The sequence below is a fragment of the Chelmon rostratus genome, chromosome 21, assembly GCF_017976325.1.
Source record: "Chelmon rostratus isolate fCheRos1 chromosome 21, fCheRos1.pri, whole genome shotgun sequence".
Lineage (NCBI taxonomy): Eukaryota > Metazoa > Chordata > Actinopteri > Chaetodontiformes > Chaetodontidae > Chelmon > Chelmon rostratus.
This window is the reverse complement of record NC_055678.1, coordinates 997,489-1,012,965: the sequence shown is the minus strand read 5'-3', so window position 1 is coordinate 1,012,965 and position 15,477 is coordinate 997,489. Positions and strand designations below refer to the sequence as shown.

At 43.3% G+C, this 15,477-nt stretch overlaps 3 protein-coding genes across 4 annotated transcripts; 1 reads left to right on the top strand and 2 right to left on the bottom strand.

The window, feature by feature from the left end:
- Positions 1–244: 244 nt before the first annotated feature.
- Positions 245–2,214, bottom strand: mrm1 (mitochondrial rRNA methyltransferase 1 homolog (S. cerevisiae)). The gene has a single exon (XM_041963150.1). It carries the CDS (start codon positions 1,864–1,866, stop codon positions 685–687), a length of 1,182 nt encoding a protein of 393 aa, XP_041819084.1. The 5' UTR covers positions 1,867–2,214; the 3' UTR covers positions 245–684.
- Positions 2,215–3,121: 907 nt separating this feature from the next.
- Positions 3,122–6,798, top strand: chmp2a (charged multivesicular body protein 2A). Its single transcript, XM_041962653.1, has 6 exons — positions 3,122–3,263; positions 4,139–4,306; positions 4,404–4,583; positions 4,667–4,797; positions 5,759–5,820; positions 5,911–6,798. The coding sequence occupies exons 2-6, from the start codon at positions 4,139–4,141 to the stop codon at positions 6,030–6,032; spliced, it is 663 nt and encodes a 220-aa protein (XP_041818587.1). The 5' UTR covers positions 3,122–3,263; the 3' UTR covers positions 6,033–6,798.
- A 1,432-nt stretch (positions 6,799–8,230) lies between these two features.
- msl1b (MSL complex subunit 1b) lies at positions 8,231–14,858 on the bottom strand. Of its 2 annotated transcripts, none has more exons than XM_041962725.1 (9): positions 14,781–14,858; positions 13,528–14,232; positions 13,241–13,440; positions 12,654–13,015; positions 12,486–12,550; positions 12,305–12,372; positions 10,718–10,842; positions 10,566–10,638; positions 8,231–9,892 (listed from the first exon to the last, which is right to left on the bottom strand). In XM_041962725.1, the coding sequence occupies exons 2-9, from the start codon at positions 14,146–14,148 to the stop codon at positions 9,802–9,804; spliced, it is 1,605 nt and encodes a 534-aa protein (XP_041818659.1). In that variant the 5' UTR covers positions 14,149–14,232; positions 14,781–14,858; the 3' UTR covers positions 8,231–9,801. The 2 variants fall into 2 exon arrangements, with proteins under 2 accessions (XP_041818659.1, XP_041818660.1); XM_041962726.1 differs by having other exon boundaries at positions 12,696–13,015.
- Between the last annotated feature and the right edge of the window lie 619 nt (positions 14,859–15,477).

The window sequence follows — 15,477 nt, the reverse complement described above, 5'->3', positions numbered from 1 at the left end:
TGAAAACCCACTATTTCCATTTTATGTACAATTCTAGAATATAAGCTCCTCAAATTCCAAGAGACAACACTGAGAACATGACCTCAGTGCCCTCAGCGGTGGCTATGACCCTGGCAGGTATGTCCATAGAGTGTGTGTGGAGACGAAGATCAACAACGAAGAAACAAGCCGAATATGATCAAGTATTATTTTATTCGAACTGCAAATTCCAACTGTTTCGACCTTCTTATTAACTTCCCTTCATTTTAATGGTCACACACCCAGAGCATGGAAAAATACACTCAGTACATACTGTCAGTAGTATTCTTTGGTGGGTTAATGAGTATTTCCAGCAGCAGGTTGCAGATGTTGAACAGAGTCAAGATAAGTTACAGTGTGTGTGTTCACTGAAATGTGCAGCTCATTGGTGTGTTTTTTAATAGTTTTTGGACAACAGTGGAGCTCTGTGGCACAAAGGAAGGAGATATATCAGACAAACTCAATGACTTGTTGAATTTGGGCTTTTTGTGGAGTTTGTCAGCAGAAAGAAAAACACCAAATATCATTGGCCTTGTCCTTTAAACTGCTGAAAACTGAAGTGAAATGGTCAGTTTCACGCGCATCAACATGTGATTCTGTTGTCCACACACAGCTCATGAATTCTCAGCTCCCGTGCAGAACTCAGGCAGATATTCAGGCTGGTCATCACCTGGTCGACCTCCTGCAGAGCAGCAGGGAGTGCAGCAGGATGCCTGTAGCTACAGAGACGTTGAGAGACTCGATACCGGGGAACAACTCTCTGCCAGCTGGGATGGTGAGAAGGGTTTGGCACAGAGCGAGCAGCTTCTGGGACAGTCCTTCCCCCTCACCCCCCATCAACAACAACGTGGGTTTAGTCATGTGGAAGTCTGAGCACTGGGTGACAGGAAGCTGGGACTCCTCTGCTTCAGCTCCCACCGTGCCAACCACCTGCCAGCCCTGTGCCACCTTTGACCTGACCATATCTTCAAGGTTTTCATACCCATACACACCCATCACCTCCATGGTCCCTGAGCTGGCCTTGCTGACCACTGGAGACAACGGACAGCTGTAATGAAGACTGCTGGCGACTCTGTCCACACCGAGGAAGTAGGCAGAGCGCAGGATGGCGCCTAGATTCATCGGGTCCTGGATTCCCTCCAGGACAAGCCAGAGAGGGGTGCTGCTGCCTCTCCCTCTGGATGCAGAGTCACTGTTTTCGGTGAGAAACCTCAGAGGACTGGCTTGCAGACACACCCCTTGATGTACTCGTCCAGAAGACATCTTGTCCAGATCTTTCTTAGTGACTCGGTGGACTTGTACTCCTCGCCGATGAGCCTCCTCGCACACCTTTAACACAGAGGCCCTGTGAGAGGCCTCTCCATCTTTTACAAACAGTTTACGGGCCTTCCTTCTCCCCTGAGTCAGAGCCAAGAGACAGGGAGCGATGCCAAAAACAATCTCAAGGTTCTCTGCTTTGGAGTCCAGTGTTGACTTCTGTCTCTCGGGCCTCTCCCTCTCTGCAGGGAAATCCTCCAGACACAGTTTCCTGAGTTCAGACGACACCCTGCTGTCGACTCCCCTTCTCTGATTTTGCTTATACAAAACTGGGATCTCATTTTTCCACACTTTACTCTGGTCTGACCCCTCACGATCCCGCCATCCACCTGAGACAGCAGGCTTGTGCTGGACTCTACGTCGCCTCTTCATCACAGGGTCGATGCTGCTGTGCTCTGGGCGCAGGAGAGTAGGTGTGGCATGGTAAACAGCAACCTGAGAGCCCAGTCTTAAGAGGGATGCTGGGTTCTGTGATCTTCTAGTCCAAACAAGTTGCAACTTTTGCTGATGCGCAATACTGAACACCCACATACTGAAATAGTCGGAAAAGAAGAGTAGCTGCCTCAGGTGATGTTACACTGCCAGGAGCGCTAAGTTAACGACCCAGGTCGTATCAATGACCTTGATAACGACCCCACAGAGGTTAAATTCCTGGGACTCCCCGCCAGTCAGTTAGAATCGAAGAATCTTATTGGTTCATTGTCGAAACAATTAAGTTACCGGTTACCCTGACTCAACACTCCTTGGCTGGTCAAGTCCATTAATCCATAGATGAGTCTGCAGGTCTCGACGAGTATCTTTCTGTCTGCTGGCAAAGGCAGACCTGTGAAAATATCTCCTTTGTTGAACCACCAACATCCACAACCTCTCTGCAGAACTGGTGCGTTTGTGGCCATTACATGAAAGACGCACATGTGCAATTCAGATGTGTAAAGAAAGCAAGGATTGTGACCGGATGTCGAGCGGTTGTGCTTATAAAATAAAAGCCTGATGTTTGCCATTTGTGGAAAAAGCTAAGTAACAGAGTAAATGCACATATCACATAAGTTACAAAACAAATACACGGAGAGATATGAGAATGCTGAAAGCATAATTGAATTAATAATAAAAAAAATAGTATCTGAAAAAATAATATTTAGAATGAAGAATAAATACAAAAATATAATGCAGGTCAAATAGATATGAATACATATGATTAAGCAACCTAGCCTAAATAACTATAAATTCTGCAAGTGCCAAGGACAGATGTAAGATTAAGGTGTGGTTTCATCAAATGCACTTTTTTATTAATTGTCAGAGTTTTGTGATTCAGAAATTCACTCAATAAATAAGAAATTCATATATACTATCAATACTTAATATTGTAATCCAATAAATACTGTTAATGTTTTTAAAGCTATCGTCTGTCTTGAAAACAATTTTAATGTATATTAGAAGCAACAATTGTTAATAAAATTGTCCTTTTAGTTAGGCAATATTTACCTGAAATAAGTATGGTTGATTATTAATATGTACTTTGATAATGAACTACTGGTTAATGCCTAAAATTATATCGTACTACATTTATTTTACTACATATTCCTCTAAACTACATGGCTTCTTTTTACATTAGCATGTTATTTAAAGGTTCGACGTAGTTTTCCAACAGTTAAAATGTCACTGATGAAGGATTTATTTTGAAAGGGGCGACCCTCGTGTTTTTTCCTTCAGTGGAGGAACTTGTGTTTTGTGGAAAATAAAAAGAAAAAAAGGACGTCTTTAGCTTACGCGATTACGTCATATCCCGGAAATGAAACTATCGCTACACGGAAGTGTAGGAAAGAAAACAAATAATCGTTCAAATTTGTGTCGAGCTGAAGTCGGAGAAGACGCCCTGAGAACCGTCTACTTTGTGGATTACTTTGTTTTGACGTCGAGCCCGGTACACGGTGAGAGTAACACGCCGCGGGGTTGGCTTTCTGACAGCCGGGTTTAGTCTGTGGTGGTGGGGCTAACAGCTAACTGTCGTCCTGGAAGATGTTGAGACAGATTTGTCAGGACAGTCGAGCTAAAACACGGCTGGGAAGAGACTTCGGCATTCGCAACAGGCCTCTAGTCACATAACTAACCGCTGAGTAATATTTTCCAGGAAACACAGGGGTCATTGGCAGGACTGACGTGCCTGAAACGGTTAGAAACTGACTGACAGGCCAGTTTATTTTCCGGTTTTCCTCTGGACTGAAAAGTTCCGTTTAAAATTCCTCAACTTTCTCCCAGCTCTTACTTTGCGTTGCAGTACACTTCACCGTGGGCTCTTTGTTGTGTCAAGGTTGTAAATTTAGGGCTGTAACAAATGATCATTTTCATCAGGAATCAATCTGCCAGTTATTCATTTTTTATTTGATTAATTGTTTGGTCATCAAAATGTTTGTTTTGTCCAACCAACAGTCAAAAACCCCAAATATATTAAATTCATAGTATTATTATTAGTATAGTATTTATAGTAAACTCGAAAAGCATCTCATTTGGCTGTTACCAGATAATGTATTTCTTGGTAAATAACTAATACAGTTAATCGATTGGCAAAAGTGTTCTATCATTCAACTAATCAGTTAATTGACTAACTGTTTCAGCATTAATATTCGGATTATCAATTTTTAAATATTTCATTTAACAAAGAAAAGGGATAAGTAGTATATGAAAACTGCTTGATAATTTACCTCAAATTAGTGATTTTTCTGTCAATCAACTGATTATATTTTTTTCCTCCAAATGCTGTTTAGCTAAACTCGACTGACGTTCTGCTCTTGTTATTGTCAAACAGATGGACTTCCTGTTCGGGAGAAGGAAGACTCCGGAGGAGATGCTGAAGCAGAATCAGAGGGCGCTCAACCGAGCCATGAGAGAACTGGACCGGGAGCGAATGAAACTGGAGCAGCAGGAGAAGAAGATCATCGCTGACATAAAGAAAATGGCCAAACAGGGACAAATGGTGAGACGAAGACAAAGGACGTGTGTTTTAAGAGATATCGTAAGAGTCATTTCTAAAGAAAGAGTCCTGACTGTGGGTGTTCTTTGAATCTTTGCAGGACGCCGTCAAGATCATGGCCAAGGATCTGGTTCGCACGCGGCGCTACGTCAAGAAGTTCATCATGATGAAAGCCAACATTCAGGCCGTCAGTCTAAAGATTCAGACGCTCAAATCCAACAACAGCATGGCTCAGGCGATGAAGGGCGTCACCAAAGCCATGGCCACCATGAACAGACAGGTCTGTCAGAAAATCGCTCGCATACATCGGCCCAGCAATAAGCCTCGCGTGCCGCCGACCTCATATTTCTTCCTTCTCCACAGCTGAAACTGCCTCAGATCCAGAAGATCATGATGGAGTTCGAACGACAGAGCGAAATCATGGACATGAAAGAGGAGATGATGAATGACGCGATCGATGATGCCATGGGTGACGAGGATGACGAGGAGGAGAGGTGCAAACATTTCATTCCACGTTTGTGTTTGAAAGTTTTGATGAATCTTTATTTAACAGTTAGTATTTATTCTAATAATTATTACCGAAGAAAATCACAATATGTCTGTTATTCCCCCCCCCCCTCACCTTTTCCATGAACTGTATGATTGTACCCGTTTCTTTCCTTTACATTATACAAGATCTCAATGTACAGCTCCAGTTTTCTTCTCTTATTACATTTGAATTCAAAGGAAAGGGTTGTTGTTTTGTACATTTCGGAATAGTTGGATATTATGGGAACTATTGTCAATATTATTCTCCTTATTGAGTTGCATTATGGGAGGTTAGGGTCCAGTGTGTAGGTTCTTACTGTCCTTACTGAAGCTTTAGCTTGACGCTCGTCAGACTCCCTCGTATCCAAAACACTTTTTTAACTGTTTACTTGCAAACTTAAAGCAACATTACAAAAACGTTAGAAACGTCCACAAATACAACCATCCACGTCGTAAAGAAAGCCTGTGGAGAGAGAGAGCGAGGTCAAAAAAACTATAGCGCTCCAGTCTCCTTTCTGTTCCTGCTGGCCCCGCAGTTGACCCCGTTCCCATGGCAACCAGGTTAACTGATGGGTTTTTTAAAATATCACAATAAGAGTCCGATCTTACTCATACACTATAAATGAAATGTACATATGTAATGATATTTAAATCTTTCTCAATCATGACATTATTTATCTTTATTAGTTATCTTACTTATGAATTTGCATATTTTTAAATAAAAAATTATTCTTACTAAATAAACTGCATTTAGGCTCCTACACAGTGTTTTAGTAGCTTGGTCCATACGAGGGACTAAAAGTAAAGATATGATTATGTCTCTCTTTGATTCTCCCTCCACCATCTGATTTTGGGCCACTGAATCAGGCCAACACGTGTTTATGTTCAGTTTGATTTGTTTGTGATTGAGCCTCTTTTCACCTGCAGTGACGCCATCGTGTCTCAAGTGCTGGACGAGCTGGGTCTCAACCTGTCGGACGAACTGTCGAGTAAGAAACACAGTTGTGTGAATTCTGCACGCGCTCTGCTGGCAGTTTGCATTTGTTATATCACCGGATGCCGTCGTGTGCTCATTTCAGACCTCCCGACCACCGGAGGAAGCCTGTCGGCGGCCGGAGGAAAGAAGGCCGAGCCCCAAGCCGCCCTGGCCGACGCGGACGCTGATCTGGAGGAGAGGCTGAATAACCTCCGGAGAGACTGAACTCACAGTAACTGTCAGACGAGCGCGCCGCGGCGGCGGTGGTTAATACAGAATCAAACATACTCGAATCTCCGCATTTAGATTCTTTTGAAGGCGTAACTGGCAGAACACTAGCTGTTTCAGCAAGCAGTGTGTGTTGGGTGTTCAGCTTTCTGTTTGAGGTGTTTTCATTTTACGCGTGTATTAAGTATTTTATCCAAAAAAAAATAAACCTACAAGGGTCGCTGTCCTTCATAGGTCTACAAATTCTGTCTCATTTAAGACATTGCCAGACCACAGAAATTCTTGAAAGTGTGAATTTATTTCACAGTCTGTGTAAATACTGACTCCTCCAGGCATGAAGTTTTCACAATTTAAATGAACACTAAGAGCAAAATGTTAAAAAGAACCCAAAAGAAAGCTGGAGACGTGACAGAAGTGGATGTTTTATATGGATGACGTAAACACGTGTCAGCACTTTTTGTACATCCGGCTGGTTTTGTGTTCTCTTTCTCCACATCGTCATGTAAAATACAGCGTTTTCATCCTGATTCAAGCTTTTCGATGACTTTTGACTATGTTTGTTTGTCGGGGTTGACTGTCGGGCTCCGGCTGAAGATGGTGCACAGAGAGAGAAAGTGGGCCCGTCTACTTCCTGGTAGCTGTTTGTCAGTGGTGTGTTTGAGATCAGCAGGATTTTCTCAACATGTTGTTCTGGAGTCAGCGGTTATTTTTCACTGACTCGCCTGTTTTTCTTTTCTTTATTCAATAAAATTCAATAAACTTTTTTTGCAGATTTAACTGCTTGTCTGATCAGAGAAATTTCCCACATCAGTTCAGCTGATCCATCCTGGAAAGTGCTCCTCGGTCAGCGTCTGATGGGTGGTGTGGTTCTGGTGGAGAAAATGACCCCGATGATGTCATAGTGATGTCATCGGGGTGGTTTTGGCTTGGAGCTTTTTAAAGTACAGTCTGCATTCCAAACTGAGGGTGTGGAGTTTGAAAGACGTGGATGGGGAGTGCTCCGACAAAAGATGTTATCTAGTTGCTTATGGGAGGTGTAGTCTCCGTCTTAATACAAGACTCGTGTGGAAAAAGACTCATTTTGGAAGATAGCGACTTGATTTGACGAACTCTTTCAGCGGTGGGCTAAAATTTAACAGAATCCATTTACTCAAGTACAATTTTGAGGTACTTGTATTTTTCCGCTACTCACCTTTACTACATTTTAGAGGAAAATATAGTTTTTCTGTTCCTTTCTAACTATAGTTACAACTTCAGAAACATCCATCAGTTTGTAAAAGACTTTATTCACATGCTGTGTATACATTTCATTCATAAATTGGTGGTAATAATAAATATCATGTAGCTCTTAAAGGGCCACTCTTCTGCATAATAATTACTTTTGCTTTTCATACAGGAAGTACACATTGCAGATACTTTTCTTTTACTAAATATTGTAATGGATTACCATTAAACTGTGGGGCTACTGGTTTCACCTGTAGGATCAGACTGGTGAAGCCTCAGCTGAACTTAACAAAGGCATTCTCAGAACACAGACTGGGGGTTTTGACCCCGTCTCTTCCCTCTGAATGTACATGTGGGCGTGTTAGAAACACGAACCTGTCCTCTAACCTCAGGCTGCTTCTGCTGGGAATCAAACGAGTAGGTAAATGTATGAATCCACTCTTTGTTGTATCCATGGCAGGAATATTTTCATGTAAGCTGCTTTTTTTTCTTGAATCTGAATGATTTCATCCACAAAGACCAACATCAGCCGAAAAGAAGAAGAAACCAGTTTGAGGAAGATGCGTTTGAAGTCATTAAAGTTTAGTTTGTTTAGAAGATAGATAGATATACTTTATTTATCCCAAGCTGGGAAATTGCAGTGAAATAAGTGAAAATAAGACTATAAAGAACAAACTTACATAATAAAGTATAAAAATAGCGAGCAGTAAAAAGATTATATACATATTAATAAAAATAGCCAAATAGTTAACAGTAGTAAAAGTATTGCACAAAAAAAGAAAATCAAATGCAAAATAAAAATCAACATAAGAATATCAAAAGCAAATGGCAGTGAAAATAAAGTGTACCGTGACTGTAAGAACAAACTATATATATATATAAACTATATATAATAAATGATATATGTGCCGATATAATACCAGGCTCATCAGAATATTTCCATCAAACCAAAAACTGACACAAGCCAAAGATCATAGACATGTTAATTTTATTCCAAAAAAATGTAACTTTCAAAACTGTCAATTTGTCAACATACAATCATAGAACAATATTGAATGTACTCAACACGTCCGACATTAAATAATAAAAAAATAACAGCCATGTTTTATGTACATTTGTTTCTGAGAGCTATGTACAGAACAAAAACTTTGTTATTTCCAAACTCTGCCTGCACGCGCGGCCGGCAGTCCGAGTACTGAAGCTGCAGAAAGCCATTGCATCATGTGTGAAACAGGTCGAGCGAACGCAGCCAGGAAGAAATCAAACAGAGCGACTGAAACTGAGATGAAGTCAGAGAGGGAGAGATTAACTGGCAGCATGTTGAAGAGCATACTGGTGAACATCGCTACAACTACAGCTACAAAGCTTATTTATCGTCTAAAGCGGTTCCTTTGAACGCCAGCTGACTGCATCCCCAAGAGACCGATGCATACACATAGCTTGCCTAATATTTACTGGATGTAAGCATATTGTAAGGACTGGAAACACGAAAATGAAGATCATAGCTGTACTGTGTTATTATCAGATCGCCTCATGGTGAGGCTGAGCGCAGTCATGCTTTCCACAACTACATTCTGTCATTTCTGCAGCCCGATGAGCAGATTATTCTCCGCTCTGGGGTTAAGCCATGCTACCATCTTTTTGTTTTTTCTTTTTTTAACAGCTACATAGAGTCCATGCAACTCACATAAAAAAATAACTAATAGAAAGAAAACGGGGAACAGAACACTGGGAATCAGTTCACCACCCGTCTGATCGTCCGAGCCTTGTTCTCATAGAGCAGCACAGAACAAGTCATTTGGTTGCCTTTCTTAATTTTTTTTTTTTTTTCATACATCGAATTGGCTAGAAATACTATTTTTTATTATGAAACCATGCTGAGTGGGGCTCAAAAGTCCCGATATCACACTGAACATTGATAAAATCTTATTTGAAGTTGTGTGCGAACAGTACAGGCGATACACAGCACGATACAGTCAGATCTGGACTTTTTCCACCGAGGCAGGGAGAATGAGCGTGGTAGGACGACCCAGAACAAAAAGTCATTGCCGTATTGCTCGTGATAAACAGTTCAATCCCCCACCCCCACCCCCCCCAAGATTAGAGTCCAGTTCAGCCCAGCAGCTGATGATGCATAAGAAGTGACAGAAAGTCCACTTTTGTGTGTTAAAATCTGTTTTGGATGGAACAGCTGCTACAAAATGTATTTAACATGTTCCAGAACATGCACAAACTGTTCATTCATTGTTTTCATACAAACGAACGTGTAATCTGGAACAGCTGCTAGCGTGAGGACTGTAACCTTCAACCTCCCCATCAGACGTGTGGCACAGAAAATACCAAGGACACCCAGAGGAGCTGCTCTCTCCCTTCAGCTGCTCTGCGGTGATGCATTGAGACGCTCCCACAGACTGAAAGCGAAAGCAACAGCAGTTATACACAGCGACTGGTGTCGCCCCCCCCCCCCCCCCCCCCCACAAACGTAGCATTTTCTAATCTGGGCACGGAGCTGCTCCTCTCCGCCGTTAATGCCACACAGGTTTCACTTCCGACAGGTCCGGTGAGGCGTGTGTTTCTTGGGAACCTCGATGCGACATCGGCTTCGGTCATCCAGCCAAGGCAGCTCGAAGTTCCTGAAGGAGGAAGAAAAACATGTTGCTTTGAGTTAAAATTCAGAATTTCTAACTGTAGAAACAACCTTCACAGACAAATTATCCGTCAGAGCCCCAAAGTTTGCTGCCAGGTTTAAAAAGCATGTTTTGTTTGAGGAAGCTGAAGCTGAAAATGGAAATTATCATCAGATTCCGACTGTCCTTGAATGCATCATGCACTATGAATGAAAATAGCCAAATCTAAGCTTAAAACAGTGATATTTCATCAAGATCACTTTGTTTTACATCTCTAATGTAAAGTACCCCCCCCAAAATGCAACTTGTGTTTAATTTTTTATGATTAACAGCATTATATTACACAGAAGAGGATTCTCCCTTCTTCTCGCCATAACTGTGCTGTTTCCACAGAGCTGCAGGACTTTTATGTTGCAGTGAAAAATGAGCACACAGCGAGTTTACGTTAAAGGAAAATCCTGAGAGGGAGGGTGAACACGATGCAGATTCCTCCACACGGAGCTCACTGAGCTGAACTCTGGCCTTCAGCCCCCGCAGAGTTGACTGCTGTGTGTTACAAATGAGGGACGGTCTATCAGAGGATGACACTGTACTCAGAACTCCTGCAGTGCAGAGTCACCACGGTCATTTATGATGATGAATCAGTTAATTAAAGGGAAAAAATGCAGCTCCAACTTACTGTTGGGACAGTTTGGGCAGCGGCCGGCCAAACGCAACCACAGGCAGGAAGGGGGTGATCACGATAGTCTCAACTGGCAGAAACAGAAGAATCAAGTTAAAACCTCCTGAACGTGTTTAAAGACGTCCCTTCAGTGCCGGACATGAATTTACCATCTTCAGTGTCGGGGTAGAAGGAGGAAAGCTCCGGCTCGGTCTCCGGGACGACTTTCTTCCTGTTCATTCGCTGCTGCAGACGCTGAAACATGCGCTGCTCTCTGATTCGCTGGATGTCCCATCTGAAAAAACACAGTGAAGATCAGAGAAAATGACATTTACAGTAAAGAGTCTGACGGAGCTGCCGGGTCATGTGTTTCTGTGTGTGTGTCTCACTGGAGGAAACGATGAAACGTCGCTGCTCCACACATTCACACTGATATTTACTTAAAGCCTGTGAAGTTCATCCACAGAGTGGGACCTTTATTTACAGTTTAATTACTATTAAGGGCAAGTTCATTTCTACTCATCTGATTGGTCACACTGAATCATGTGCAAACACTCTCAGTAAGATCTATTTACTGATCACATGTCACTGATTTATCAATGCTGGTGCATCTGTAGGCCGGAAGGTAAAAAAAAAAGAAATTGAAGAATAGAAGATTCTGATTGAAAAGGACATTTTGGACTTGAGTTCAGCCTGTTGACAACAAAACACTGACTGTGATTAGATTTTGTCCTCAGCTCTCTCCTGGAAAAAAAAAATCCTGATCTCAATACAAACGTAATGACTGAAGACTTCCTGTCACTGCAGATGATACTGACGGATAAACGACTATAATTCAGGTGTGACGGTGCAGTTTATTCTTCATCACAGATCCGAGCTTTAAAGGATAACTTTGGTTTTTTACAACCTGGACCTTATTTGTAGCATTAAATACGACCATTTACTCACCCAGACAACTTTGGTGGCATTTGGAGTCATTTTGAAGAAATTAGCCCCAGAGGAGCGGCGCGTATATCCGTATAATGCGAGTACTCGGGGCATCCATGCGCAGCCTCTATATAACGCATAATCTGCAGAAACTCGTTCATGTTCCAATATTTTGTTCTGATATGCTGGTGCTATTCCCCTCTGAGCCCGTGGTGGCATGTTATCAACATCCGGCTCTCTAGACAACTACCTCTGACGTGGATGATGTCATTACCGAACGCCGCGCGCTGCGAGCAGCCGGCCACAACACGGCTGACTCTGCGGCGGTCGGCTACGAATACGCAATAACGAACCATAGCTGTGCCAAACTACAGCTAAACTAGCCGACCGCCGGCTCAGAGGGGAATAGCACCAGCATATCAGAACAAAATATTGGAATATGAACGAGTTTCTGCAGATTATGTGTTATATAGAGGCTGCGCATGGATGCCCCGAGTACTCGCATTATATGGATATACGCGCCGCTCCTCTGGGGCTAATTTCTTCAAAACGACTCCAAATGCCACCAAAGTTGTCTGGGGGAGTAAATGGTCGTATTTAATGCTAGAAATAAGGTCCAGGTTGTAAAAAACCAAAGTTATCCTTTAATATATATTTCTGTTATTGACATTATGATTTATTTTCCAACTAAATTTACTGTTATAGTCCTCAATGTTTGTGTGGTCGGTACATCTCCAGCTCTTTAATCACCAAACTGCTCCCACATTTACAATCAGTGTAAACTCAGCGCCCAGGACGAACTCATCCACACTTCGGTCAGTGGCTGGTACCTTTTCCTCCTCTTCTCGTCCAACTCCAGCTTCGAGTGGCGTTTTAAAAACACGTTGTCGTCCAGCGGCTGGACGGGGAGACAAGTTCACACGTCATTCACCGGTTAAAGGCTTCAGAATGTGACGTTCGACAACTTCTCAAACTCTAGTCTAGAGGGAGAGTTACGAAGACGTGTCTCACCTCGGGGGGGTTGAAGGAGGAGTCCTCATCCAAGGGCTCTATGTGATTTTCCCTCCAAGACGGAACTACGAGGAGGAAGGAAGGTGGGACAGGAAGTCACTCACAGATAGTGTTTTGTGGACATTTGATGGATATAGTGATTAAAGATGGGATATAGGTTAGGCTTACAAACAATCAGCATATCATGTACTACATGAGGAGTCCACTCACTGGCCACCTCTTCCTCCTTTTTAGGGGAAGTCTCACGCAGAGGGGACAAAGGAGGTTGGTTCCAGCAACAGAGGTACATCTCAGTAGTAGACATGAAGGGCAGATCTTCGATCTGACAGCTCAGCTCAGGCTCTTCTTTGCACGGGAGCATAATGTCCCTTTCTGCCCCCGACCTCATAGGAACGGTCTTCTCTGGGGTTTCCTTACTGCGCAGCTCTCTTTGATTGGGAGAGCCTGGTTGAATCTCAGCTTTCTGGGGGCTAAGCTTGGCACTTTTGCCTCGTGATTTCTGGACTTTTGCATCTCCAAAGCAGGATTTCCTGTGAGTGCAGAGGAAAGAATCAGAGTTACTGCGACAGGACGAGTAGTTTCAGTCATGATTCCCACTTCTTTTGAATTGTGCAGATGAAATCTGAACAAAATCACAGTAGCATTATTCTTATTAGAACAAACTGTCCAGATTTAGCCTTTTCGACTTGCATTTCAATTCTGTGGCTTGATTTAATACCACAAGGCCCCGTGCTGTCATGCATTATTTATTTTACCTCTTTTGACCTTTGCCACCCCGACTGAAAGGGAGCGGAGTGGCCGGGTTGGGCTGTGGATTCTCCTCCACATCCAGATCCCACATGTCCTCTTTGTCGGGGGTCCACGGCTCCAGAGGCTGGAAAAGGCGCTTGTCGCGCGGCGGGTCCTTCCTTGTGAGCTGCAGGCGGCGCTCCATGCGCTCAATGCGTGCAAGCAGCTGCAAGAGGACATTGACAAGAAACGATTAGAAATCAACACATTACATAACACCAATATCTGATTTTTTTTAAAAACCTTCACATACTGTCTCCTTGTCTGCTTTGAGCTCATCTATCTCCTTGTCCTTGGACTGCAGCTGCTGTTGCTGTTGTTCGATGAGGTCCAGTTGGAGGAGGAGAATCTGCCGGAGGCAGTTGGCTTGTGTGTGGGGATTAGCGGGGGTCTTCCTGATGTTCCTCCACTTGCCCTCAGAGGAGAGTTCAATGGATGCGGTGCCAAGGACTCCGGGGACAACCCCCTTGACGCTGTCGTCGGCACCGGCATCCTTCGGGTTATTGTTCAGAGCCATCTGAGGGTTATCCATAGTGTCAGCAGAGAGGGGTTTACCTTTCACTGGGGTTCCCTCACCCCCCATTTGTCTGACAGGGGACAATATCCCCACAGTTTTATTGTCCCCTTGAACTAGTTCTGCAACCGTGGCAGCGAGGGGAACTTTGCTTGTCATGTAATTCTGGTCTAAGTCCTTTGATTTGCTCGGGATCTCGCCCCCCTGCACGTTCTGAACATCTATAAGAAAGTCGCAGGACTCCCTCTTGAGGCTCACAGGAGTCACGGTGGCGGCCCCGAAACGCGTTTTGTCAAAGTCGATGGTGTCAGCGTCCTGCTTGAACCCTGTGTTTGGAAACAGCGTGGCTCTCAGAGTCATGGCGAACACGACGACTTTTCATCCTGCAACGCCTCGGCGATGCAACCCACAGCTACCTCCCATGAGAACTTAGCAGCTGCGGTCCTACGGCACAAAGAGAAATAAACACATTGTTATTGTCTGTTTAACTGGAGGCTTGCTGCCTGTTAGCTGGGTGGAAAAGCTATGCACCAACTACTCATACTTGGACAAACGGAAGAAAACTATGACATCAGGAGCGTGCCTGGCTGATCCCGGGCATCCTTTTCCTAAAACCGTTCGCCGGGTTTGAAATTTAGCTAAGCTCTATTAGCACTGCGGTACAAACGCATTGCCGCTGAATTTGAGACAAACTGGTCACGTTAGGAAGAATTAACCTCAGTGGTGCGGCAGGGTAGACATTTCAGTGCGAGGGCTTCAAACAAGGACTCGGGAGTGGCTGTGTAGGACACTGGCAGCAGCCATCTCCTCCATTTTGGTTCTCGCGAAATCATGAAAAACAATAACAGCTAGCTAGCTGGCTAACGCTAGCCGGCTAGTTTAACCAACAAAATGCGCGTCCGGAGCGAAGCGGTTATAACGACCACGTCGAAACACTCGTTGTTCGGACATACATGTTTTCACTAGCACGCATTTAAGTATTCCGGGCTTACCTCGACTACAATTCAAGTCCACCTGCAAGAGCCTTCATGTTCCCTCCTCAAGACTTGTTTTAAAGCGCCCACTACTGCGCATGCGTAATTTGTTGGATGGCCATTTCTTGTGTTTTGAACGTCTTGACCGGAGGAGCGCCAGCAGGGGGAGACAGAGATCCACAGTGTGGAAGACGTTACGCTAAAATGATGCAACGACACAGTGGAAGGATGACTTTCACTGCTAACGATCGGAGAGTGTGTACTTTACTTTACTATCATCATTTTATGACACTTTATGACGTATTTATATTTTCTTTAAAAACACTGAACAGGTCTTTTAATTTCAAAAGCATAGATCTGACACATCTGCAATATATTTGGAATGTTTTTATGGTACATTTCTATTTTATTTCTGTTCATTCATCTATGATATCTCTATGGTAATGCACCAAATTACCAAGGCTCATTCTTATGGGATAACCTACTCAGTGATAACATTGCTTCTGATTCTACTCCACAAATATTATACTTTTAGTCAACTGAATCTATTTCATAACTAGGCTATATAATGACCAATATTATCTCTGAGAAGATTGCATAAAAACAATTTTCTGAAGGCAGCCCACCGGGAGAAGCAGTGTAAGTGTTGCTCATTGTCTGTTTTAAAGAGCTCTCCATTTAAAGGTAAGGATATACTTCAAAATAAATTTCATGT